The sequence below is a fragment of the Anarrhichthys ocellatus genome, unplaced genomic scaffold (assembly GCF_004355925.1).
Source record: "Anarrhichthys ocellatus isolate YVR2014 unplaced genomic scaffold, GSC_Weel_1.0 scaffold4, whole genome shotgun sequence".
In the NCBI taxonomy this organism is placed as follows: domain Eukaryota; kingdom Metazoa; phylum Chordata; class Actinopteri; order Perciformes; family Anarhichadidae; genus Anarrhichthys; species Anarrhichthys ocellatus.
The window spans coordinates 3,978,740-4,006,110 of NW_022280034.1; the positions used below are offsets into that span (position 1 = coordinate 3,978,740).

A 27,371-nucleotide genomic window follows, 5' to 3' on the forward strand; every position below is an offset into this window, starting at 1 on the left:
GGGGGGGGGGGGGGGGGGGGGGGGGGGGTGTCGCTGTGTTGGACAGAGATTGATTGATGTTCCTGTGGTCAGCGCACTCCGTCAGATCCCCTTTAATTAGCCCCACTCAGGAGAAATGATTCGACGGGGAAGAAGTGGGTTGGAGAGGGAGGACGGCGGCGAGTGTGGAAACGATGGAAGGAACGAAAAAGACGGAAGGTGGGAGAGGTGATGGGATGGCAGGGTATGATTGGCTAAACTACAATCCTTGTAGACGGCTACAGCGCACTTTATAGTGAGTGTTCCCATAATAAGATCAAACCCGTGACAAAGGTTAGCTCCAATAAACATTTTACTCAAATTGCTAGTTATGCTGTAAGATAATAAACCCTCACACACACAGAGCACATTGTAATTATACGCTAAATGCATGACAGTAAATCACGGTACACCATAAAGCGTCGTAAATCCGGGATGACACGGTAATGACGCGTCTTTTTTCATCCCCAGCATCAGTGCGTTTCCTTCCCGTCATTAGGGGTTCACGGCATATCGCTGCTAAACACGGCAAAACCATTTGAAACCCGACCCAGAAGGCCGCCTCTCGCCATGCAGCAATTATATCACAACTCGTTATGGAAGCGGTGATGTTTTTTACTCTCATCGTATTGTTTGGAGTTTACGATGAGGCCATCACCCTCTCACAACACTTTCATGTTATTTCACTTTCGTTGATGAGTTCACCTGCGGCATCGCGGCAAGACTTCAACAGCTTGTACGTTCAGTACCATATAAACCTAAGCAACAGCAGTGGCAAATTATTACTTCTGACAGGCTAATTACATATTTACTGCAGGGTTGTGCGCCTTTATTCTGATAGGGTGATTATATGCTTGTGCTGGGCATATCATAAGTTAAAAATGGCCATCACAGAAAGCAAACAGGTCAAGTAAAATACTACCATGTGACACGTTTCCACTTCTTCACTTGTGTCTCTGAGAGCAGCTGGCAGCAAATCAATAATGTACTGCATTCTCTCTTGAGGAGACGTCCTTTGAAAGTCTATTGATTTATATATTGGGATCATCTTTTCAAATTCTATAGGATGAGCGTCTTCATTCTGATCGTCTTCTCTCTTCTTAAAGAGACAAGATCCCATCACATACAACACATGACAGGTAATCGGGGCTTCTGGCTTAAGCTACGGGAAATCAATAGTGGGTAATGTGTCTACACGTCCAGAGGGAACACCTCCATATGTTCTATCTATTCGAAGGATTAAACAGATCAGTACCGCCTATGTGCAACTCGTCGATTTCGGACGCAGCAATCGTGTTATTTTCTGGAGCCGATGATGGAAGATTCGTATATACTCGTGCACGGCACCTCAGCGTGATAAATGGTATGATAACGTGGTATCGGATCGGTGCGTAGACACGCGTATACTCGCCGATACCAGATCCAGCATTTTAGGCTGTATCGGAGGCCTTTCTGACACCTTGTGATTCTTCACCCGTTCTTCACCCATGCAGTGTACCACAATCACTGTATGATACAATACCAGCAGCAGCACATTTTCTTGAGCGGGTCTGTTGGAATCAGAGAGTATAGCCTGCAGACACCAGCAGCCCTGCCAGCCCGCTTCCGAATGTAGGTCAGCGCTAAACGTTTGGGAACCTCACCAGCATGTTTCCATCACACCATATGAAACTGTATACGCGACATTATGCAAAATCATACCATACTGTATCAACACAGCCGCAGTTATGATTATCCAAACAGTCCAAAGGCAACACAACTACACAATACACACACATACAACGCGCTGGTGAACGGTGCGTCTTTAAGTATCCGTGGAATCAGAGAGAAGCGCTTTAATGTGAACGGTTGAGCTTTTGGCCGAGTTGTTCATAATTAGATGTCCAAGGCGCTTTTATGTTTCATAAAGCTGGCTGAGGATCACAAATTAAAAAAGCAGCCGTACCTACCAACAGCGCAACCACACTAAAACTCATTGAGACGCACGGCCTCGTACACAAATACAGTAAACATGTATAATAAAACGAATGGCGTCTGTTTTTTCCTCTCTCGCTGTCGCTCTTTCAGACGGACTCACTCCCTCCACTCCGCCACAGAAAAACAAGGAGTGAGCGAGTGCAAAGGGGGTAGCGAGAGAAAGGTAAGAAAAAAGCTATTGTGTCTGGGGGCTGTGGAGGAGAATGCCAGGGAGATAGAAAATTGATGTTCGTAGTTACAGAGGGGAATCCATTAAGGTCATCCAAAGAGAGAGAGAGAGAGAGAGAGAGAGAGAGAGATGCTGCCTGGCTGCCTCCGTCCGAGCCCTGCTAGCCACTGACATGAGGTGATTCGAGTGCAGGCAAGTTTTCCGCCTGTGGTTTTATGTTACTGCTACTCTTCCTCCTTAGCACGAATATCACCCCTCATCAGATCACAACTAATACGGTGACGCAATCAAAGTAAATCGCATCCTGTTAAAGTCGACCTAAACATTTTCCTGCATCAGAAAGGTAGATTTCGTTTTTTTTTCAAGGATACTGTCATTTCATCTGGTTGAAGTGGCTGGTTGTTCATTCATTGCATTCATTAGCAATGTAAGGGCTCTTCAAAGCTTTATATGAGGGCATTGGAGTGCAGAAATAAGAGCAGATGGGGGGGGGGCATGAAGATTAAGTAGAAAAAGAGTGTCGAGTGTCACAAACATAGAAACAGAAACTGTAGTAGACGGACAATACACTCGGAGAGGTGGCCATCTCGATGTGTAATGTGATGTAGTAAGAGGCATGGAGAGGGTCTTTTGTGCACTATCTCCGTTGCATGCTGCTAGAGAGAGACGGCTTGATATGGATGGTGTTGGGGAAAAATCAAAATGACAAATTATTATGCATTTAATAATTAGTGAATGTTATACATTTAACATTAGCTCATGTCCTCTGTAAGTGTTGTAAGCTGTGTCCTCAAATGGGTTCGTGTGAACTTCCTGTGACACTAGGTGTCTCAGCAAATGTTTAGTCTATTAAGAAGCAGTTGACGGCCAAAAGAACACTTCAAGCTGTTTACTCTAAATAAGCCGTAATAAACCCGTAGAGGCGGCAATACTTACGCCTGGCTGATTTGCGATCATGACTTCCCGATTACGAGAAAGTGACCTTTGTACTAGAACGAATTATTGAAGTGATGTTCCAGATACTCTACGTGCACGCTGTGTGAACGCAATTTGTGTGTGCGTTATCCTTTGTGACGAAGACCTTATCGTAAATGACCCCGGGCCAATACTGCATGTTGTTTACTCAGTATAAATATCAGAGACTCGGAGACAGATCTCCGAGCAGCCTTGATGCATCAACGTGTTTGTGTTTCAACTCTGTTCCTTTTTGCAAGAATAAATGTCCTGCGATTAACGATTTTTTACATCGGCTGGAGTGAACTTTTCTAACAGATGGTTAACAGAGTTATCAAACCACCTTGTGTGACTTTACTGGCCCACTGATGTGTGTCACTACCACAGCAACTGACAACAATCACCATTTTCATTGACCACTGCAAACAGTTCAGTGTCCTTTATTCACGGATTCTACTTCAAACAAAAAAGCATTCGTTTGAATTGAACTTGGAGGTGAGCAGCAGCAGCAGCAGCAGCAGCGGTGAGAGCGATGCATTGATTTGCCAGACGTGCCGAACTCCAGAAAACAACACACACGGGGGATTGCAAGATGGAAAATATAAGTGAGTCAATGGGGCAAATTTGACTCTCAAGGTCTTGTTCGACGCTTTGTTTGTTTGTCACGCCATTTCATTTCTCATACATGCACCTTAACCCTCCTCCCTGACCTGAACACATTCACACGGGACTCCCAACTGGTTGCAACTTGCCGACAAGCAAACTCTTTTTGGCTCGTGTGTTTTACTTATTTCTGGAGAATGTAAAAAGAGAGATACGAAAGGGAAGACATGTTAACAGTCTCCAGTTGTTTGATTCCGAGGCTCGGATTGTTTGTGACGAATTTTGAATTTTGGCCGCCAAAATCTGATGAAAGTCAAGGTGGTTTTAATTCACGCTGGTATTATATACATCGTTAAGAGTTACAACATTCAGAACTAGAATCAGAACAATAGAACAATGCCAAAATCCTATTGGGAACATATTTTTATTAAATTAAATGGTATGAAACCCAAAATCATCATGCACACACACACACACACACGCACACACACTAATTGTGTTGTCATCATCTACAGCTACTCTGCCCCCCTGCTTTGCCTTCATCTCCATCTAGTTAGCAAGCTGAGCCCGTCATCTCTTTCCCCAGACATGGAATGATATTGTATTGAACTTGTGTTAATTTGTTCAGAGCCACCATGAAATTATATCTGTAAAAAAAAAAAATTTAAAAAACGTTGAACGCTCGGTGGTAGTTCACGTACGAGTAGAATGATCTGAGGCAGACAGGATGAACAAAGAGCAAGGATGAAAGAGAGCTCAGGACTGTGAAGAGAGGCGGGAAAGATGGAGTGGGGATTTTCAGGAAATAAACGAGTGCAACTTAATCGACGTACGTATATGCGTCTATCTCCAGTAGCTGTCTGTGGCTTCAAAAATAACACTGTTGGACTGGCCAATTTCTGAACACATTGTCACATTTTGCAGAGACCAGTCATTACCGGAGCGATCGAAGTGACACTCTATTATGCTAGCTGTCAAAATGTTAATCTCATTTTCTTTTCTTTTCTTTTTTTCTGTCTTGATTGTAAAAAGCAGAGTTGGCCCGGGAAAGCACTCTGTCGGTTGTGATTGCGTCGTGGGGGAAACTCATTTTTCGCTCCTCAAAAATTGACAACAACAAGGGAGAGTGAGCACAAAGAGATGAAAAGTCAATCAGCACGGACTTGTATTGCTGGAACTGTCATGTCTTGTCATGTCCATCATGCTAGTTCATACACTTCCGTGAGTGGCTGTTGAATAGATTGTTTGTTTGCAGTCTGTCCATCTATCTCATTACTATATAAAAATTGGAGAAAGGCTTACTATCCCCTAAAGGAAGCGAAGGCTACACTCCACCAACCCAGCCAAGAACCAATTGACAAAACAAAAACGACTCTTGAGGTTTGATTAATAATTAACTCTCTTAATTAAGTTTCGAGGTTAATTGGCGGCATAAAGACTGGTGGCATGCCAGGTAGAAACGTCCCTGAGGGTTTCCATCATGTGATGGGAAGTTGTGGCGCTATGCGGTTTGTTTACAGAGCTAATCGATCGACTAAAGCATCATGTGCGGGATAATTCACGTCAAAAATTGTATTGGATATAATATTCAATCTTAATTCAGTTGAATTATAATTTGGCGAGTTATCTTTTTATTTGATTATATATGGGAACAAAGAAAGCAGTATCCTGGCCAAAATGCTGTGACTACAAGTGTGTGTGTGTGTGTGTGTGTGTGTGACTGGCTGGCACACAGATACTATGTGTAACATGTGGTGTTATGTGACAGAAGTTAATGCCGAGCCTGTTCTCTCCCAAATGCGGCACTTCCCCAACAGCAGATCGCTAAAATTGTGCCACTCTCTTACCTCCTCCAGCTCTCTCTCTCTCTATCTCACACACACACACACACACACACACACGCGCCCTCCCACCTTCATGTTGAATAGCAATGCCCACACACACACACACACACACACCTTGCAGCATTGATCGGTTGCCAGAGGACACAAGGTCAAGTCGCATGGTGTCAATATTTAAACCAGCACTCAGCACAGGGGACCTCTACCATAACCTCATTAAATATGGGGGTCCGTTCTGCTCAAATACTCTCCTGGCACAGTGAAAGGTCGACTTGAGGAATGAGGAAGGCTGCATACCCACACACATACACACACAGACTGCTTTTTCACATGCAAAAAGCTGTCAAAATACAGAAATTAAGGAACGCTAACTGTAAGCCAATGGGGTGTCAGTTCAGCACAGACAGACTCTCCGGAGTGTTTAAGTGCAACAAAGTGTCCATTTCACCTGGTCATGCTTTTACACAGCGTGCACACACACTCACTCACTCACGCATGCAGAATCCTGCATAGCTTCCTGCCTGACCGTTTGTTTAATCACCCATTCTATCACTCTCCCAATGTCCCAACAGTGAAGGGGATCCCCCGAGGCTCCAGCAGACAGCGTATTCTCAAGTGCAGTCCGTTCTAATCAAATGTTGTAGCATCTGTGTGTCACTCTTGCCCTTCGCAATCCGCCGTTTCCACTCTGGTCTTATCTGTCTCCAGAGATTGTCAGCAGAAAGGCCCCGGCTGCATCGACTGGGCTCACGTTGCTTGTACTGTACGTTCGGCCCCCCGTTGTCTTCACATAAACACCCGTATGTGAACACAACGGTTGGGCTAAGATCAGCAAAGTGTGTGTCAACAAGCTTTTCTTTCAATCCTCTGGTGCTTCGTGTACACTGCTGTCTGCACGCACGCACACACGCACACGCACACACACACACAAACACCGCTCAGAGACACGCTGCTCGCTGAGATAAGAGCAATGTTCGCCACATTCCAGATCTTAAAGTTACCATTAAAGACGGTTTATCTCCTGCCACAACTCTCATTCCCGCCTTTTTGCTTGTGCGCTGCCTCTCTAGAGAGAGTGATAGAGGTCACAGAGCCACCAGAGGAAAGGAGAGAGGGACAGAGGCAACAGCAAGAGCTATCTCTTTATCTAGTGGGCCGCTCTGTGAATCTATAACTGGCTGTGTTGGGAAAAAATGTGCATGCAGAATAGTTTACAGGGATAGAGAGGGTTTTGGAGATTTGAGCCTTAACTTTACCTTAAGTTGAAATCTTTTTAAGCAGAATAATCTTAACATAGATTTTCTATCTTCTATTTCTACAACATGCTACATTGAGATGAAAGACGTATTGGTCACTGTAATTTCCTCTGTATGTTCTGGGCATAATAAAGCCAGGAAGCAGTCGCTGCTATTTCGTGGTTTGGCTAGGATTTTAGCAAGTTTAACCCCAAATGTCAAAATGGTAGGTATGACTCAATTTTGACCAAATATGTATTTTGTGTTTTGGCTTTGCATGACTGGTGCAAATCTGGCAGCTTTCCAAACCAGTTAAAATGTTCCATCCCATTTATTGGACCGATCAATCAGTCAGTAATACGTCTCGCTCCTCTTGTGTTCTCGTCTCTCTTCATCAGAGTTATTCAGTTCGTGCTCACCTGTACTCCAGTGAGAAGCGCGTCAGCTCCGTGCTGTTGTGGATCCATTTGAACTCCAGTGGCCAGCTCCCCTCAGCCATACACGTCAGCACCAGCCTGTTGCGCTCCAGATGGAGCTGGCTCCGCACCGGCTCCGTCTTGAAGTAAGGAGGCACGTCATCTGTGAAGAATAAAGAAACAGAGTTCGGATTTGAAGTTGTTTTTTTTTCCTTCTTCATAACGAGACATCTTGCAAAGGGAAAATACCTCAAAAGCATCCCAATGAATCACACCTCCTCTCAAATCCCACACTCGTACATGAACCCGGAGGCACAAGTGTGAGCGTAAAAAACAAATGTGAGCCTAAAAATAAATGTGAGCATAAAAACACAGACTAAAGAACGACAAGGAAGTGTGAGGAGAGATAAGACGGATAGAAAAGCAAAATGATTCTCTTGTGAACTTATTTTTCATCTTGATAAGGTGGGCATGGACGAGGAGCAAACATCGAGTTGTCAAAGTACGGAAAAACATTTGAAGAGGAAGACTTGAACAAAGAGGAAAAGTTGATGCTTACATCTATCAGACTGTAACAGGTTGTAGATGGTCAGATGCTGGGATATCACCTAAGACAAAGCAAACTCGGCTGTGTTTGATTATCACTCGCGTGTCAACACCGAGCTGCCGCACTCCAGATGGACAGCCCCTTTCTGAATGTGTCCCGTTTGGAGCTACACCTAATCTCATGTGAGGCCCTAGTTGCTTGTTCTGGGGGCGTCGGGTATGTCTGGCTAACAGGGAAGCGGAAGCAGAGGCTTCAAGTGGAGGAAGGAGCGCTCCTCTGTTGTGTATTTGTGTGTCAGTAACTCATTGGCACGGGGCAACACTTTTCCTCCGGGCCAGACGGAGCAGACAGGAGAGGAGGAGAGCCGAGGAGGAGGAGGCATGAAATCCTTTCATCATTCGTTCGCCTCCACTCCTGTTTAGCTCCTTCTGTGTTTCCCCAACACGCTCTGTTGAACTGTGAAGGAACGGATTGAGGACCAGCAAGGACCTCTCCACAGGGTGATGCGCACACACACACACACACACACACACACACACACACACACACACACACACACATAGATTTATATATCTCAATCAAGAGGCCTCACACACAACCTGCCAAGGTCCCTTGCGGTTCTAATCTCTCACCCTTGATTAATGACGGATAACAGCGGAGAGCGTACCTGATGATCATTGTAAATATAGAACACATTAATTGGATGGTTGGATAATATAATTATCAAATTGACTGATAATCAGGCATTGGAATTAAACTGTCAAAATGATCTATAGTGCTGATATGTGGTTGCTCAAATCCAGCGGAGTCAGACTGATAAGAGGAGGAATGGGGAGGAAAATATTGAATGAAGGGAAAATATAGTGAGCGGCCACAGATGATTTATAAGCTTTTCCCCGTCATTTTACCGAGACTTCACTGCACTTCATGCGACGACAAGATTTCTTTATTGGTGGTAATCGCACTACTCTATAGCGTGAGGTTTAGTATGTTATCATGGAGGTACACAACACGGTGAAGTATCTTTAGTTTCCAGTTCTACATTTGAAAATATTGGTGATCAACGACGCAATTCTTGTTCATGCTGCTGTTAGAAGTCTTGATAGAAATATTAAAAACACCTCTCAGTATAACACAATACAGTTCAACAGCACAACAAAATACAGGCTACAAAGAAGCTTTAGTCAGGTGTACCTAATACAATGAGAACGATTGTAGTTGAGAGAAGTTATAAAAAGATGACTGATTATCTAGATCAAGAGAAATTACAAGCACAAACACAGTAGTTGCTCGCAGTGCAGAAGTGCATGACATATCTGAATAAGTCAACAATGAATATTCATACATTCCAGCAACGTCTTGATGCATATTTATGAAGAGCACTTTGGTGGTTTCTGACTTCTGCGCACAGTGCTGACCCCGAGGCTGGCCGTCGATAATACATATTTATAACAAATAGACAGAGGACACTCAATAAAGCGCCACACCGTGTTGATCTGTCAGACTCAACTCACATTACCATCTCGAATTTTTCCGAGTTTGAAACTGTGCCCGTTGCCATCCTGACCGCACTTCTGTTGGTCAAACGTGAAGAAAGCCTCCTCACAGCAGAAGAATAACAAGCGGAGCCAAAACACACACACACACACACACACACACACACACACACACAGCTAATCAGAAAGTCATGCGGTGCACTGAAACCTCAAAGAGAAGAATGTACAACGAACCAGGAGAAAAATGGAAAAAAAAAACTTAGGTTAAGAGATACAAGAGACAATTATATATGAGAGAGCAGCATGGCAGACAGAGGGGTTGATAGATGCAAAAGAGAGACGAAATGTAAAATAGACTGCCTGAGCATCTCCCAACACAGTGTGAGTTTCTATTCTGCCCGGCACAGAGGAACTGTGAGGGAGATTAAGATGTGCAATAGTGATTTGAGATGGCCGAGACTAATTATTCCCTGGCGGTGCGCGCTTTGCTTTTATCTACGATGGGAAGATAAAAGGGAGGCAATGAGAGGGGGGAGGCAAAAAAAAATAGAGAGAAGCAGGGGAAAGTGAGGGAAGGGACGGACAGCAGTGCAGTGAGAGGGAGAGAGGGATGTGCAAACAAAACGCTAGCATGCATACCGTATCGCACCCGTACACAGATACTCATTCATCCACAGGGTGTGAGGCCAAAGGAAACATTGATCACTGATGAGCATCTCTGATAGTCTCTCTCATTAGGAAGTCCATGAGAGCTCATCAGTGGGTATCTAACTGTGGAATCAGCACACACAGAAGGAGGAAGACACTCCGGGGACGTGGGGACACAATAGCTTCGTGATTGTTTTCTTTAATGATAAATATGTCAATTATTGTTCCATTAATCGATCAATTGTTTATTCTATTTCAGTCAGAAAATACAAGAACAATTGCTTTCAAAACACAGGACATCATGTCCTGTGTTTTTTGATTCCCTTTCCGAAATCATCTCCTATCTTTTCACCGTTTTTTAACATTATTCCATTTAGCCAGTGTACAGTGTACAGCATGAGGTACAATGTGCACCTTTCTCTCATGATGAACATCAATTAAATTAGACAAATTATCAACAACATGTGCCTGTAAGTCTACAGTGCTTTGCAAACACTAATTAGTGAGGGAAGACTGAATGGCAGCTTCACCCGTCTGTCTTTGGTAACTGTAACAACAGTGAAAGGGATTTCTGTGACGAGAATGCAATTATCTTTCCTAAATAATTAAGCAATATTGTCTCAAAAGGAAATTATTCTTATATTTGTCACATAACCAGAAGAGTATAAATGTGTAACACCCTTCACCCGAAGTGGTGTGTGTATTGCAAACTGCAAACAACCACCATTTATAAATGAGGTTTAGGTATCACAGTCTGTGTCATGTCACAGCCATGACAGGAAATGCCAATGAATGCCAACATAAAACCAGCTCGAGCTTCCTCCGTGTGCTTCCTGTGCAACACAAAGCAATTATTGTGCGATAGAGGCCCCTCATTTGCATACAGCACGGCTCATGGCAGAGGACGCTCCCTGGGGCCGCGGCCCGGGTTGACTCAAAGTTGGGGCATGTGAGTCTGTGTGTGTGTGTGCGGTCGTGCAGTTTAGTGTGTCAGACGGACGCTCGCAACCCAGTATGCAACACACAGTCAATTAAATCAGCTCTCTCATTAATGAGAGCAGTGCCAGGTACAAATGCCTGCCCTGGGGGGGGGGGGGGGGGAATTCATAATTGAGAATAATTCATTTCTAAAATAACAAGTTATATTCAGGGACATTTCTCCCATTTTCTTCCATATACTCTTAAAAAGGTCAAAATAACATTTTTTTAATTGTCACTGTCAATCACTTATAAGAGATAAGATATATTTCTTTTCAAAAAATAAGAGCGCACACAACAAGTTTGGAAAGAATGAAACTAATTAAAATAACACTTTGAGTAATCACGTCTCTATAGCATTTGAACCATGAAATATTTACATTGTGGTGAATCTTTTCAGATTCATGACACTTTAATGATAATTAACCCACGACCTCAGACTACCTTTTACTTTGGATTGTCTCAGGATTTTCTTTCATGAATAACAAATACACAAGGTAATGCACGCTGAATAGCGGCTAGATGTGTTGAAATGATCTCGCCAGTTAAATCACTTGTGTTTTTTTTCCACTGTCAGAGAAATATGATCCAAAGATTTTCACGAAAACACATCTTTTCAACAAAAGCACCTAAATTCTTTTGAATACGTCGTCTGCTTTACAGCTGTTACGTTTTCTCAGCTGTAGTTAGCCTGGTGAAAACCACACTGCCGAGTTTTCACAGATAAATCAGGCGGTCGACACACACACACACACAGACACACACACACACGCGGGCTACTTTCCAGTTCCCAGAAGGCTGCGGTGCTGCGGCTGCAGCCGTGAAGCAGAAACCTCCCTCCTAGCTCAATCCTCAGGAGTCCGGTGCTGCCGGACACAGCATACATATTTCAGGTGCAGCCTCGGGGCCGCACGCATACAGACAAACACAGGTGCTTATAATTGTTATACTTGAATACCAAAAACTTACCAAGTGGTGTTGATAGGCGCAGCCGACAGGTGCATTAATCACAAATGTGTAACAAATGGGCGTGGATGCTCGTTTGGGTCTACATCGGATTTATTCATTTCAACATCATTTGTGCGCGTGTGTGCACGAGTCACTTTTTGACGGCAGGTGTCTGGATGCATGTGTTGGTGATGCTGATGAGGATGGAAGTTTCCTGGTGGTCTAACCGAGCTGCTAATAGCCCCACTGGGTGTGAAAATCTGTTCCACTGTCTGTCTTTATTTAGCACACTGGTCTGGCCCTCTCGCTGAGTGCGTATGTGTGTGTGCGTGTGTGTGTGTGTGCGCAGGATGGGAAATGGAGTGGCTCCAAAATGTGGCCGTGTATGTATGTCAGTACATTACTGTACATGTTCTGTGTGTATCTGAGAGAGATGTTTGGCAGGCGTGTGTGCGTGTGTGTGTGAGTGTGTGTGCTGAATTGATATTTTTCTCATCCCTGAGAGACACTCAAACCAAGGCCAGCTGCTGATTGCCACTAGTCTTTGCACACACATATCCAACGCACCAATACATACACATACATGTGCACAAACAGACATACATCTTGCCCTCGCACACAGCTTTTGGCACATCTCCAGTGTATTAATGTTGGGCCTTTTTGTTCAATTCATGGCTCAGTGACACCTCCTCCTCCTCGCGTGTAGCACTGCATTTCCCATGAGACCGTGCTGGCAGCCACTAATCTCTGGTCTAGCTGGTCTTCCAGGGCTGCAGGTCCAAAGACCCCTGCATTGTCCAGGACAGTGACTCTCAGTGGGCAGGAGAAGATGACCTAATCAAACTAAAATGAGTGATTATCATTTATTCATTTTTCTGTTTATATTTTAGTATTATTTGGTACAAGACTGGACCTGGTCAGCTTGTAATACATGCCACATCCACACCCAGCTACATTTGATTTGTTGTGTGGTGTTGGGGTTTCCATTCTAGTCATTCTAGGATGTGGTTTCTCAACGTAAGGGTCAGGTTCCCCAAAGGGATCAGAAAAAAAACCCTGTGAGGTTTACCAAGCTGATTAATAAGAGTAAAGATAAAAGCTTCTGCAACAAAAAATGTCACTTTTATACTCCAGATATTTCAGTTATTTATTTGTTTTCCCTCTGTCGCTGCAACCTGCGTTGTGATGAGGTTTCTTTTAAAGAGCTGACAAGCTGAACGGGTTGGGAACCATTGATCTTGTTTATAAAATGATCAGTCATCTTCAAAAGTTTCAAAACTGATATCACTCACATTTCTGTCATCTCCCCTGTTCTCTTCTCCTCCAATGGGTGGGGGGGGGGGGGGTGCGACCACAATCAATCAGAGCAGCTCGAACATTGAAAAAGTGTCTACCTCTTTAAACAGCCTGGGCAAAGAGGGGCTGTCGTAAATCTACGAGCTAACCTTTAGCCACGCCAGGCTAAGCTCTCAGCTTGCATGCTTACTTTTATCACTTGCCCCGCAGCAGTCCTTTCCCCACCTCCGATAATGGCTTGCAAAGCTAGACTAAGCAGCTAATGCTGTGAAACTGAGCAACACAAAGGGAAAAAAAAGTTTAAGTACTCAGGTGTGGGAAAGATTATTTACTATAAAAATGAAAGAAAATGTGATTTAATGTATGCCAACACATGCCTCTCAAATCCTGTTACTTCTGTGTAAAAGCCCGTTTCTTCCACACGCAACTGTGTGTACGCGTGTACTTAGTAATGTGCGTGCATGTTAAAGAGCAAGCTGCTTTAATTTCCCACAAGATCCAGGGAGAAAAAAAAAATCTCCTTAGTGCAGCAGTGTGGTGCATATTATGCTGTTATGTTTGTGGAGGCAAATCAATTCCTGTATTGTGGGACACAACAAAGCCGAGAAGCATCTCGTGTGTGGGGATCATATGGCTACACTAAAACAGCCAGGATTTAGGCCCAGATTTCCCATTCAAAATCCCATGTACTGTACGGTTTTAAACAAATGTGTGTCAGTGGGAATTCTCTACAACAGGTAGAGTGAAGAATTGGGTAATTTTAAAATGGTGAAAGCGTGCGGGGAAAGCCGGGGCTTATATTAGGATGCGCTGGAGGACTTTAAGACTCTTGTTTGGATACTGCGAGTGCTGTATGAGGAAATAAGTGCAGTCAGAGGAAATAACCGTGCAAACACAGTCGACACGCACACAACTGAGGGGATTCGCGTCAGTGACCCGACCAACCCGCGGATTACAGGGATGGGTGTGTGTCTGCAGTCCACCCCTGGCCTGCTGAAAAATTAACGTCCTGGAACATTGTTCGTCGGTGCTCAATAATGTATGGGCAGGTTACAGCAGGGGAATCCTAGAGGAAGAGAAAAGATGAGTCTACTCCTATAGCTGCACACCAGCACACACACACACATTCGAACGAGGTGTTAACCAAAAATGGCAGCTAAACTGCATAACTGGCCGTGTGTGCGCTACTGTTTATCAAGCCAGGTTTATAGTTCAGTGTGAGAACGGACTGAAAGAGTGTTGCTCATGTGTCAGCCACAGAATAACACATTCTTCCCTCGTCTTGGCCGCCATTCATTACGCTGCACTCAGCCAAATCACGTGGAACTAATTTATTATGATGTGAGCACAGCGTTATCAGTGCATACTCTTGCGCAAATATAATACTCTTGTGCAAATACCACGGATATTTGGAGAGATGCCAAACAGCAATTCCACCACTGAAAGACGACTCAATCAGAGCCCACAGGTGGATGCAGCGGCAGCACTGCCACGTTGCGAAGGGTGCGTTTGATTTAAGTGGCAGGGACAACTTTAACTGTCTGCTTGAAATGGCTCGCTGGCTTTACATGTAAAAAGTTTGGTATTCCCAAAAGTGAAAGTAAGGTATTAATAGTGGTACTAATGCAATTTGGTTTGCAAAGACCGTAGTGGTTTGATGGCAAAGTGTTTGTATGTGGTGCCAGAAAAAGCGAAAAACCTCAGATTTGTAATCTGGGAAGGAGGAAAGAAAAACAACTCAGGACACAGGAAACAGCTTAAAGTGTTCATGACTGCAGCTAATGTTCTTCTAAGAACGAGCCAGTGTTTTTCTCAGCGCTCAGTCGGAATGAAAAGAAAAGAAATCTTACTAATCATCTAAAAATAGTGCAAATCAACATTGAACTTGCTTACGTGAAACACATGGTGCGTGGCAATTTTCAGCAACTATTTCTATTTTTCCAGTGCTTCCGACGACATTGCACGGTGAGCCCGTCAGTTCACTTCATCAGAGAGAGTTTGCTTAGTTGCCATGGAGAGAGAGAGCGCACCACATGCGGTCATATGGCAACTGTTAGACTGGAGATGCGGTTGAAAAGATCCAGAAAAGGCTATTAGACCTCTTGTCAACGGTTTGTTTCGTGCTGGATAATATGAATTTGTTTTAAAGAGTACTAAAAATGTGATGGCACAATTGGCACTTAGTGAAGATGATATACGCGCAGGTCAATATGCAGAGCGTTTGATAGCTGAGGCGGTTTGACGGAGAGGCCATTATCCAGCATCTCGCCCGATTCAACGCCTGCTCACTCTGGAGTACGGCAGGAAACAATCCCACTTCCTGGCCTTGTTAGAAGGCTTTCAAAGTACTAGAATGGGCTTTTTAGTCAGTCTCTGTTATTGCCACATAGATGCTGTTTGTTGGACAAAAGTAGTCAAGATGTGTCAATAAATGAGCTTTCAACATTGTCTCCTTTCAGATCATGTTTTTGCTCTCTTCTTCAAATTGGCATCCCTCCTCTCTTTGGTCTCTTTTTCTCGCAGTCTCTTATAAAGCTGATACAAAATTCATCCCATGCGTCAATTTATCTGATTCTTTATTTAACTGGAGCAATGCACAGTACACATATTACACCTAATATAAAGCTAAAAGCTAGTTTCCATCTGTAATCCCTGAGAGGAGGGAGGGGTGAGCAGGTCGACAGAGTAAAAGATACCAGTCCGTTGTGTTAATGTGCATGTGTGCAGTGCTGAACGCACTTGTTCTACAGCTAAATAGATGTAACATAACGTGTTTGCTGATTGTCTGTGTGAGGGCCTGCGTGCACACAGAGTATCTGTGTACAGCCAGGCATGTTCGAATGCACACAGCAGGTGTGCGCTCACAAGTGAACGTCTCTTCTGCGCACACACGAACAGAGTCTGCACACAACCGGAGCTGCGTGCGTACACACGTCGCCAGCCTCATCCATCTCCTCCCTGTCTCTGCTGGAGACGCTGCTCATCCTCACGCGCACACAGAGAAATACATACATACACACACACTGTAAGCGCCCCCTCCACCTCCCCGGGATAAATGTGATCATTGCTCTGTCCCCTTTGTGCTTACCTAATGAAGGACATGTCTTAATAAAGCCAAGGGAAAGGATGGGGTCGCTTTCACCGCACAGCAAGCCAATTAGCTCCTTCTTACCTTCTGCCATACATTTTTTTCGACCTCCTGCCGTGTTCTCTCACAGTAATCATGGCTGGTTTACCCCTTGCTTTCCTTTCCCCTCTGATTGCTTCCACTGTGTTCCTATTTATAAGAGATCCAAGATGGAGCAGCAGGAACGAAGTGCAGCAGTTAAGTGAACTAAATGATTTGGCATGTCAAGCCATGTTTCGCTTTTCTTCCATTATATTTTCTAGCAGACAAAAAAAAAGTTGTTTATTCTTTACTAATTAGTTGAGGGGTCATAACTTCCGGGCCAAGGGTATGCATTTAAATACTGGCACAAAAGCTCTGCTTTAGTCCTCTGTACTCCTGCAGGGGTCAATGTTTGCTCCTTTTGTGTCCGGGTCTTTGTGCTGCACATGGGCCCAGAATGAGAGCCCTCTGTGGCCATTCAGATGAACCATAATCTTTCATTAATGAGCTTTCAATTTCGTTATTATTTGGGATCAGGGCGCAGTACAAGCTATTGTGCCGGTATATCCGGGGTCGCAGGAAAGAATGAGGGAAAGTGGATGAAGCATAAAAGACGAAGGGGGGATGGAAAGTGGGCTGGAGGAGCAGAGTGATTATAAGGCTAGAGGTACAAAAACACTCTAAGCTGTATAATAAAGTCTGTAGTTTAGGTTTACAGGGTCAAACAAGGGTTTTATTTACATCACTGCACACAGAGACTCTTAAGCCAGAAGAATTATTGAATGGGTATTAGGACTGGATATTTTGTCGCAAGGCAACGGGGTAGTGAGCGGGGCTGCTGTGTGCTGTGCCAGTCAAATTAAGCCCCACACTCTGCAAGACCATCTGTCATCTTGTTATTTCAACATAACATTCTCATAAAGATTAAAGAGATGGAGAGAGACGAGAGGTAGAAGAGAGAGGGCAGGGCGGTCGCGAACAAGCAGCGGTAATAAAAAAGCCAATGTGGATGTTAAAATATGCTGTTCAGAAAGAGACAAATGTATTATTTCTTCTTTCAAAGGTTAGACCCGGAAAAAACTAGATCATCTGCTGATGAAGATGATGTGATGAACTACGTTTTTATAGCGCTTTTCTAACTTTTCCTCGAACCGGGATCGAACCGTCAACTCTGCGCACAGCAGCTGATGTATGGACCTACAGGTGGGATGTTTTGTCAGCAGCTGTTTGCAGGGTCAAGGATAAGCTAAAAAAAAAGAAGAATGGAGGTCTGGTTTAAAGTAATTGGTAAGATCTTAAAATTAGGTCCGATGATGACGGGAAACATTTTGCACCAGCTCTCGCCAGGAGAGATCCTTCTTTCGGAGAATTAGGCTACTAGTCCAGATGGAATACTACGAAGGCATGTACGTGACAGTTAACAGGTTTTAGTGAGTAATACTTTAATCTTGCTGAAGTCTGGCAAAACTGCACAACACATCATAAAGGCAGTATTTGACAAAGCAGAATTGATGGCTTGGAAGGATAAAATGGTGCATTGTATCGGAAGCTGCACTGAGATCTAAGAGGCGCAGCAGAGGTTGCCGACTGATAATAGTTTTACATTTATTACTTTGAGGGTGGTTTTGGTTTTGTTCATCAAACCTGACGTGAACTTTCTTAAACGCAACTTTTTCATTCAACCCAGAAGTTCATCTACAACAATCTTCTTGCAAAGCTCTGCCAGAAAGAGTTCTGAAGTCAATATGAAAATGTTTATTATTTGGACTCAGTGTTGTTGTGGTTTTTTTTTTTTTTTTGAGCTGGAACACTTATTTTCCTCAACACAGAAGCAGTAAGGATTGCTCGTGGTAGAGAGAAAAATAAATCTTTTAAAACCTAAAGTGAGATGTGTCGAAGGGGCAAGTGGGAAGTCTAATCTTGGGAGCAGAAATTGGATTGAAAGAGAGGTTGTAAGTTTTACCCCAACTGAGTTTCTGCTTCCGTGATCTCTTTTTCTAATATGAAATGCTTTTGAGAATAAAAAATGAAACAAGGAAAACCCCCACTATTGAGCATTATTAGTCCCTCGCTCTATAGTTAAATTACATATATTAAATACATGTTCCCCTTCCGTAAAGCTTCTGGTGGTGGACACCTTGGAGGATCACCGGTTTAAAAGAATGAGTTTAACCACAGAAAAAGAGTGGTTAGCAGAACCCCCCCCCCCAAAAAAAAGAAAGTGTGTGCACTAATTGCAAGCAGATCACAAACAGCGGCAAGTTTCACAAATGTTTGCTAATGGCACATTATGTCTAAATCCTTCACGCTTCTTACACGATCAATGGTGTTTCTGTTTTGCAGATAGCAGGTTAGATCCTCCTTTAAGTGATAAAACACAACATCAGTCTTGCATTAGTTCAATGTTTTGGGTTTTTTTCTTGCCAAGAGTAAGATGAGGGTATCTATACCACTCTCGACATAAGTGGTATTGATTTTCTTTATTCTCGGGAAGAAAGCGAATAAGCGTAAGTATTTCTCAAAAACGGAGAGACGTTTCTCTCTCCAATTTTAGTCCAATCCCTCTCTCTCTCCCTGGTGACAACCGCGCCGTGACTGCACCTCTCAGGTGACTGACAGCTCCCTCAAATGGAAGTGCATTGGCTGCATTTTGATTGATAGGTATGCCGCCCACCTCCGTAACCGCGTCTGCCATTGTTTGATGAGCATCTGTCTAAAAGTGGACATTCAAAACACACGCTCAGCCACTGCACTGCTCGTAGCGGGCTACTCTCCTCCACCACTTTATGGGAAAAAAAATAAAAATAATAAATAGTTTTTCCATTCGATTTATGTAAGATGCACTCCAGTTTTCAGCGCCCATTTTCCATCACACTGCATAATGTCCCAGCGGTCCCGAGGAGACCTCCTTCAATGCACTCCAGGCCTGACAATCTGGCAATGTGCTGACCTGAGCCAAATATCCATACAGCTGGCTGGCCATATCTGCGTTATTCCTTGAATGCTTGAAAGGCATTGCACTCATGAAACAATTTATTTAGTTTTTTTTAAATCACATTACTTTCTTTTGCAAGTAGAAATCCAGGGCTTTTTATTCATGTTGCTCCTATGAATTTTGCTGCAGGCATTATATTTAGTCCTGGAACAAAAAACAACAATGTATGATTTGTCAGGATCCTAATCTGCCTTAAGCTTGTAAAACCACAGATTATCCCACCGTCCTTGGAGGGTTAATGCTCATCACTGAGAGAAAAACAAGAAGAAGATTGAATGTCATCCGAGGCATGCGTGTGTGCATTTACTGTTCCGTATGAAACTGCCGTTGGACAAGTTTGGCTGCGCTGCACAGAGACAATTAGTTTGCCCTTTTGCTCTGTATCTGGGCAATATAGTGGTATCCAATTCATACTGGAGTAAAGTAGCTGAGATAAAGCCGATGCTGGAGGCTTGTTTGGGTACCACTGAGTATGTATGAAGAGAGCATGTATGGGTGCGTGAAGTGCTGAATCCTAATTTGTGTCGATATCTGTGGAAACCTTGGGAGTTTGAATGGTTACTTTCACTGAAACACCAACACGCGAGTAAGTAAATCACAACTATATCGGGATTTCAATTAATCAACCAGTCCTGTTCGCACAAATCCCGCAGGGAAAATATACTCAAGGCCGTAGCAGGAGGTTGTGACTTATAGATTGCGCGTGTGGACTTCCCACAGCTCCAGAATACAAACCAGGGGAACTTTATTCCTGATGGCTTCAGCTGACACAGCAGGTGTCCGGTGATGAATGGGCGGCGGCGCCGCACGCTGCAATCAGGCAAGTCCTGCAAACCTCCGTGCCTAATGACACTGCAAAGAGGGCCGACTAGGGCCCATCCCTCAGAGGCCTAGCGCTCATCATCGTCTACGGGGAGATCACACCCTCGCCGTGCAACGTGGGGCTTCGCCTGTCCTTTACCCATCCTAAACTCACTCATTATCTTTCATAAGTGACCTGTTGCCCTTGCTCATATAGTTCACTGAAAGTTACTGTTATAATCCCTGGAACTAGAGTTTGCACAATGTAAAGTATCAGTTGTTTACAACAGACAGTTTGGGTTACCTTCATCTTCGCTTCCTCATAAATTTGACTGGGGGACTATTTTTTCTCAATTTCTTCAACAGCTTTATTAAGCTTCATTTTTCACTCCATCCTTGTACACCTCCTGTCACCTTTCCTTCCCACATCTATGTTTGGAGGTGGGTGTCATGTCCCCATCTGGTTGCAGCCTATCTTCAACAACACGTAGCGATACGTGCGACATTGAACTCCGGGTATTTGAAAGGAGGAGGGTGTGGCCTGACGTCTCTGAGTGGCGAGAGGAAGGCAGAGGGGGAGAGTGTGAGAGATGCCGAAGTGCAGTCTAATTGTGCTGCCTTGCTCCATTGTCACTGCTGAAGGTCAAGCCATCCCTCAGCAGCAGCAGCAGCACCGTGACAGTTTAAAGCACCCGTGATTGACGTCCTATGAGCGGTCTTTTTACATCTTCACACACGTGGGAATCAAAAGGAGCTCACGCACAGAGATGCACTATATATATGTTGCACAAAAGCATACATTCTGGAAAGTATTCCAACGCCCCAACTTGTCACACTCAACACACACAGTCTGCCTATCCAGCGTCACCGTCATATATGCGATGGCTCAACATTAATTGTCGTAATCTCCGCGCTCGCCACTGACAAAGCACACTTCATTTCTTACCCGCCTAATGCAGTCCTACAGGCGTGGACCAACATGTATTCACCACCGCATCACAATGGCACATCGCTCTCTGGCTGCCATGAATGATGACCATTATCAGTATCCGAGCGGAAGCATGCTGCAGCTACAGCAGGACATCAGGAAACAGAAGGTTTTTGTTGAGGAGTAAGAGCAACATGGATCTCAGAGTCCTAGAGTCTAACAGCAACGTATCGGCACTATTTTGTAAAAAAAAAAAACACTGCTACAATATATTGTGCTGTATCTGTAATATCATGGCATGGAAGTAATTGCTATGATAGGAGAATATGTTTATCTTTACAATGAAATCCAACGTTACAGATTATGAAAACCACTTCATGGATGCACAACTGAAAGAGTGCATCCAAAATTGTAGTTGTATCGAAGTCGTGCATATATTAGAGACACCTTGGGTAAACATTTTAATGTTCACCTTTGTTTTCTCTTTCAAATAAGTTTGGCTAAGCTGGGGGTTTGTTTAAAGTTGCAATAAACTGGATTTAATATGTTCAGTACATTTATTACAGAACTACTTCTCGTTATTTATGAATTCCTGATTTGTTCCCAACTTGTTCGGTGGTAAGTGCTCAGGCTTTGTTTTCTATAGTTTAGTCTTTAAAGGCCAATTCAAGTCAAGTCATTCAGCTCCAAACTGAAACTCTTTATCCCGGTGCCCTCTACCTGTCTTAACACATCTAACGGCAAGAGAAGCCTGCTAGCGTCCTTGCTGCAATTAGCCCAACCTGTCCTATTCTTACCTGCTGCATCAGGCTTCTTTTATCATGCAGATCAGAGCCAAACACAGTGTATAGGGTGCATTGTCCTGGAAAGGAGACTGTTGTCATTGTAAGAAAAAGGGCAGAGTGGCCTTTGCCAAGCTGGGCGGGCAGGCGTGGTGAGATGAAGGGCTGAGGTCCTTCAAACGCAAGAAACTAGAAGCCGCTTGCCTTTTTCCATTATTGTCCCATAAATGCTTCCTGCTATTTTTTGTGCTCTGTGTCTGTTCACCTCCTTTTCACTCAATCACTTTGTTCTTTATGTAAATCCATCTTCAATTTTTTATATTTTTTTCTACTCACTTAGGCAAGATTGGATGGATCTAAGAAGAAAAATGCTTTATTTATAAAAAAAAAAAAAGGAAGATTGGATGCAACACTTTTGCACAAGTGTTACAATTCTGGGGGAGGGATAGAAAGAGAGAGAAATAAAACATTAACCTTTAAAGGATCTCTTCTATCACTCAATTTCATTTCTTTCTCTGAATATTATCACAGAGCTGTTTGGGTTGGAGTGTGCAGATGTGCCAGAATGACCACGAGTGTGTGTGTTAAGACGGCTTCATGGCGAGGAACGTCACACGAGACTTAACATTGATAGAGATGAGAGAAGGCAGAAGACGACACTTTGGGAGCCAATTTGAATGAGTGTCTGAGATACAGATACAAGTGGAGTGGAAGTGTTCATTACTCATCTCAGGTCTACAAGGAGACTTACACCTGCGGAGAACAGCAGTATCACACGCTTCATTAGTGTGCTTTGTCTGCGCCTTTTTAATGGGGATTATATTTCACACGAAGTACACTGTGATTCAAATTAAAACGGATACCAATATGAATTCATTCAGGGGAGGGTCTGATGGTTGTTCCTGTCACATGTCTTATGGATACAATAGTGGGCAGAGACAGACGGGAAAAACATGTTTATGAAAATGTATGAAGTTTCAAGATGGATATTTTTAGATACGTAGCCTTGCTATCGAACGTTTCTTCAAGTACATGTTCAGTTTCTTTTATTCTAATCACTTATCTTTGCTTGTGGATGGTTGGAAATGTTGAGGGCTACAGAACAAACCACTTATAAAGGTTGCACATATGACAGTTGTGTACCCATCCAATCCTACATGTAGGCCAGATGCGGGATAGCAGATTCAGTATAAAACCGTAAAGACGTATGAATACAGGGTACAACAAATACAACATATCCCGTTCAAGTTTCCCTGCGTGGGATCAATAAAGTTGTTCTTGTCTTTTACAATAAGCAGCATTTGAAAAGGTGAACTCAATCATAAATGAGGAACATGAACACAATATTAGCGCATTGTAGATGCATAATGGGATGAAAAACAGCGATCATATCTATAAATTTAATCAGAGTGGTTAACAGAAGTATATATCAACATTACTAATTTCATCCATTCCTGGTCCAGACACTCAGCCCATCAGCAAATTAAATCAGCCTGCAACTACAGAAAAGCATTAAATACAAGCAAAACCACATAGCGACTACGTTTGTGAGGACCTCCACTTACAAATGCCGCTAATTTCACCATTTTTAATGAATGACCCTATCCACTTCCAAACTGAAAATACTGTTAAGTGAAACTTTCTATGTGTAACAGAAAAAAACAACATTTAGCTTAATGACAATTGGTTTAATAGTAGCCTTGGTTGGCGATGTGTGTGTATTGGTGTGTGCATGTGTGTGGAGCTTAATGATAGTGCAGCATATCATAACGAGAGAGGCTGCTCCTGAATGGAAGCCCACGGCCTCACGCTGCTCAAGGTCATTAGTGCTAATGCCACGCTTTTTGCCATCTGCTGAGATTGTTTACACTTGCCGAGATAATTAGCTCCTAATTAGCAGTGGATGGTGGGGAATATACCCTCTGTCCGTGCACATGTTTGTGTGTGTTTAAGAGATGGTGTGTGTGTGTGTGCGTGCGTATGTGTTTCAGTAAATATATGATTGTTATTAAGGAAGATAGGTTGACCTGAGCAATTACAAATCGGCTGCAGAGATAGAGAGAGAGAGATTTGAAAGTGGGCGGGGCATCGAGCTGCAGCATTGTGTGTTATTGTATTATCACTAAGGTGTAATAGAATAAGCAGGATGCACGTCATTCCATACTCCAACGTATGCAGTGGTTCACCCAAATCACTTTCTACGCACATTGCGAGAGTTATCGGCCGATGGAATGGCCGTTATCAGTGGTTGTCATTACCATTCTGATGCTACAGACGAGCCAAACTGCACCCACACACGTTGTGAAAGTGAAACTTAATGTTGTGAATTGAAACAAAACCTTGTGGTTTAGGTTAAAATAAGTACGCTTGTTAGGCGTTAGTGAAATATGCAAGTTATGTAGCAAAACATGGTAACATAAGTCAACATTGACGTTTGGTTTCACATGGGACACGGACAGCGGCCTTCCTAGTGAAAGTCCTGTTTGTCAGGACATCAATCGCCTCGACCACCACCACGTGCTGACTTTGTTGCTCTTTATACTATGTCACCCGACTTCCTGCATTGCTTCCGTAATAAATACTGTAGCCACTAGAGGTCGGCGTTGTCGTTTTGTGCTGGTATTGGTGACTATGTGTAAAGATGATCACCAATCATCATGAAAGAGAGCAGCAAAAAGAAGGACGAGGGGACATTTTAAATCTTTTCTTTGTGATGATTTCAATCTATTTGTATTTGACCTCCAAACCTTTTGTTTGCAATACAAATAGTTGAACTTTTAGAGAAATATTTCCACTCATTTAATTAGTTTTTCATCTCAAAACACCTGTTTGTGCATTTGATGAATACTTTTTAAATTACAGCGCTCTCTTTCTCTATGTCTGTGTTCTTCATTCTTTATAAACTTCGTATCCCCATTGAGCACCACTAATGGAATTCCATTCATACAAGCTGTACATTGATGGCAGCCAAAAGTTCTCGAGGCTATAACCACCCCAAACTTTATCAATGTCTTAATGCCACCAGGGTAGAGTGGGAGCATATCTCAGTGTGAACTGGCACTATACTCTCTCTCTGTCCTTGAAGCTGGCCCCTGTGGAAGGATACCGTAGTGCAGCAACATAAAAACATTGGGCATGTTTGTAGTGAAGCCGTTGTGGGCAGTCACTGTAATGAAAAGCCATTAAATCCAAAGAAACTCGACAAACAGATTGTGCCTTCTCAGGATTTTCTCTTCAACAATTTCCCCTGGTTTCTGGCCTCTTTGTTCTTCTCTTTCAGTTTGTATCAAGAGAGAACGCAGATTCTAAGCGCTTGATGAGATTACATCTTGTGCCAATGTGTTTGTAACAGAGCATGTGGTTTCTCCTATAATCTCCATGAGCCTTTATAGTAAAACAGATGTCGTGGAGGGAGATGGCCCTAATCCAGTGATGTACTATAATCCACGAGTCCTCTGAATGGTATCACAGAGGATATTATGTTTCCTGGTTCAGCCATTGTTACATGAGAGGGAAGGCAGGGTGGCTGAGGGTTTGCGTCGGGGGCTGGAGGTCGGGTTGATGGGTGAAAGCAATACAATCCGTGCTTGAAAACAATTTCATTGTTGCTGCAAAATTGTGGTTTTTAACTTCGATTTATATACAAAAAAACTCTTAGTGAGGAGGTCTTGAGGTCATGATGCTGGTCTTCCAGCTCCTGCAGGTCTGGGTAGATTCAAGTAAAGTCCAACAGTGCACTGCACCGACAGACCTCAAAATCAATTGTTGAGAAAACACAGAAAACTCATTTGTTTGATAAAATGAGGACCAAAGGGGAATCGGAGACCCAAAGCTTCCTTGGTGTTTGGGTATTTGCTGGCATATCTGAAGTTTAGCCCGGGGGCCATATGAAAAGTTGAAATAAAGACGTGGCTGTTTGGCTTCTTATTATTGTAAGGTAGATGTGACAGCCATGAGTATGGAGCAGCAGAAGCCCAGGAAAAGAAGTGAAGCCATGCTGCAGGTCGATTAACACGTAGGTATGGTGTAACAGATGAGGCCACACTGTCAGATCCAGCAAACAGCTCGTTCTGTCCCACCAAACAGCCTGAGTTGGGACCCTCTGCGACGAGGGTCTGTTCTGTGTAGTATCTCAATGCTGAAGCACTTGTCCGGCCTTCCTCCAGATGTTGATATTATTGCTCTTGACAGCAGATGTTTCTTTGCTCGCAAACTTGAAACATTGACCAGAAGTGTGGCTGAAGACCAGGATGGATATTCAGGATCTCCTTTGTCTTACTTCTCACTTCTGCATCGACATCATAAACTGCCCAACACCTTCTATTTCTTACTGGAGACTACAGCCGCCTCTCGACCGGTGAAGAGTGAGCTTTACTGGACACCGAATGATGCAAATCACAACACTGGCACGCCACAAAAAAAAAAGGAGTCAATTTCACACTAATCACTCATTTTGGGTAATAAAGCTTACGGTCTATGGAGTATGAATCTCTGACAGATGGCAGATGATAATGCCTCACTATAGTTGATAAGAGGCTTGAAAAATGAGAACAACGCAATAATGAAATGGAAAAAAAAAAATGAAAAAAGTCCTTCCATTTCAATTTGTGAGATGAGAAATATAAGCACTTTAATGTTTTTGGGAATAAGGATATACATCTTACAAATATTCATACCATTATTCCAGACATGAAAAAATATTACTATGTAGTCCGAGGTAGAGTGCATCACTTCACACGAATGTAAAAAAAAATGGTTTTGGGAAGGAGTTAAGAATAGAAATCTTGCCGGGGGCCCACTGGAGGATCGGGCCAGCGCTGTTCTCAGTTCAAAGATGTTATTGGCCTCCGTGATCTCCTCTGGACCGGGACTGGGAGGGAGATCAATATTTATGTTTTGGCAGATCAAAGGATCACTGCTCAAAAATAAACACACTGTCAACTGCATCCACCGCCTCCCTCCTCCGCCGCTCGCCGCTTCAATCCGACACACTTTTTCACCTCAGAAAAATCATTGTTTTCCCAGCTCAGCCATGGTAACGAAGTTCCAACCGAGTTAGGTGCGGAGGAGATTTTGATCTCGCCTCAGCGGGTCAACACTCAATAGACGTGATGAATTCAGCTGAAGCAGAAAAGGTCAAGCTCGTCTGAGGCTCGGAGAAAGTTGAGACTCCCACGGCTGCAGGAGGCTCTTCATTTGGAGTGAACCTTCTCTTACTCCACATCTCCTTGTGTGCTCTTTTAACGCTGTGTTGCGTTTTGCATGTCGCAACGTTTTATCCTGAGCAGAGATGTAAAGGCGAGGAGCGAGGGTGTGCGAGGATAGAAAGAAAAGGGTATACCGGGGTTTCGGAGGTGAGAGGTTTGCGTAGGTGACCGAATAGAAAGTGAGCAAAAATAAAAGAGCATCAGCTATTATGTAGAACTCAAAAGATGTTTTAATGTTATTGCAAACTTCTATTCATCATTTCTTGACATAAAAAAGCATTTCATTGCCTGAAATTCACTGTTTAACATTTCCTGAAAATCAATCTGCATGTGTATTATCTTCATGAAATGCTTTAAGTCTGAAATCACAAGCCATCCCTTTTCAAATCAAACGGCCTCGCCAATGCCAAATATAGGTTTGGC

At 43.4% G+C, this 27,371-nt stretch overlaps 1 protein-coding gene across 4 annotated transcripts in view; it reads right to left on the reverse strand.

Annotated features, from left to right (window-relative positions):
- The window catches only part of sdk2b (sidekick cell adhesion molecule 2b), a 222,591-nt gene that overhangs the window by 62,447 nt on the left and 132,773 nt on the right, over positions 1–27,371 (reverse strand). For all 4 annotated transcript variants that reach the window (XM_031842960.1, XM_031842958.1, XM_031842959.1 and 1 more), the window contains exon 2: positions 7,217–7,376. In XM_031842960.1, the coding sequence (XP_031698820.1) occupies positions 7,217–7,376 (160 nt within the window). The remainder of the gene's footprint in view (positions 1–7,216; positions 7,377–27,371) is intronic.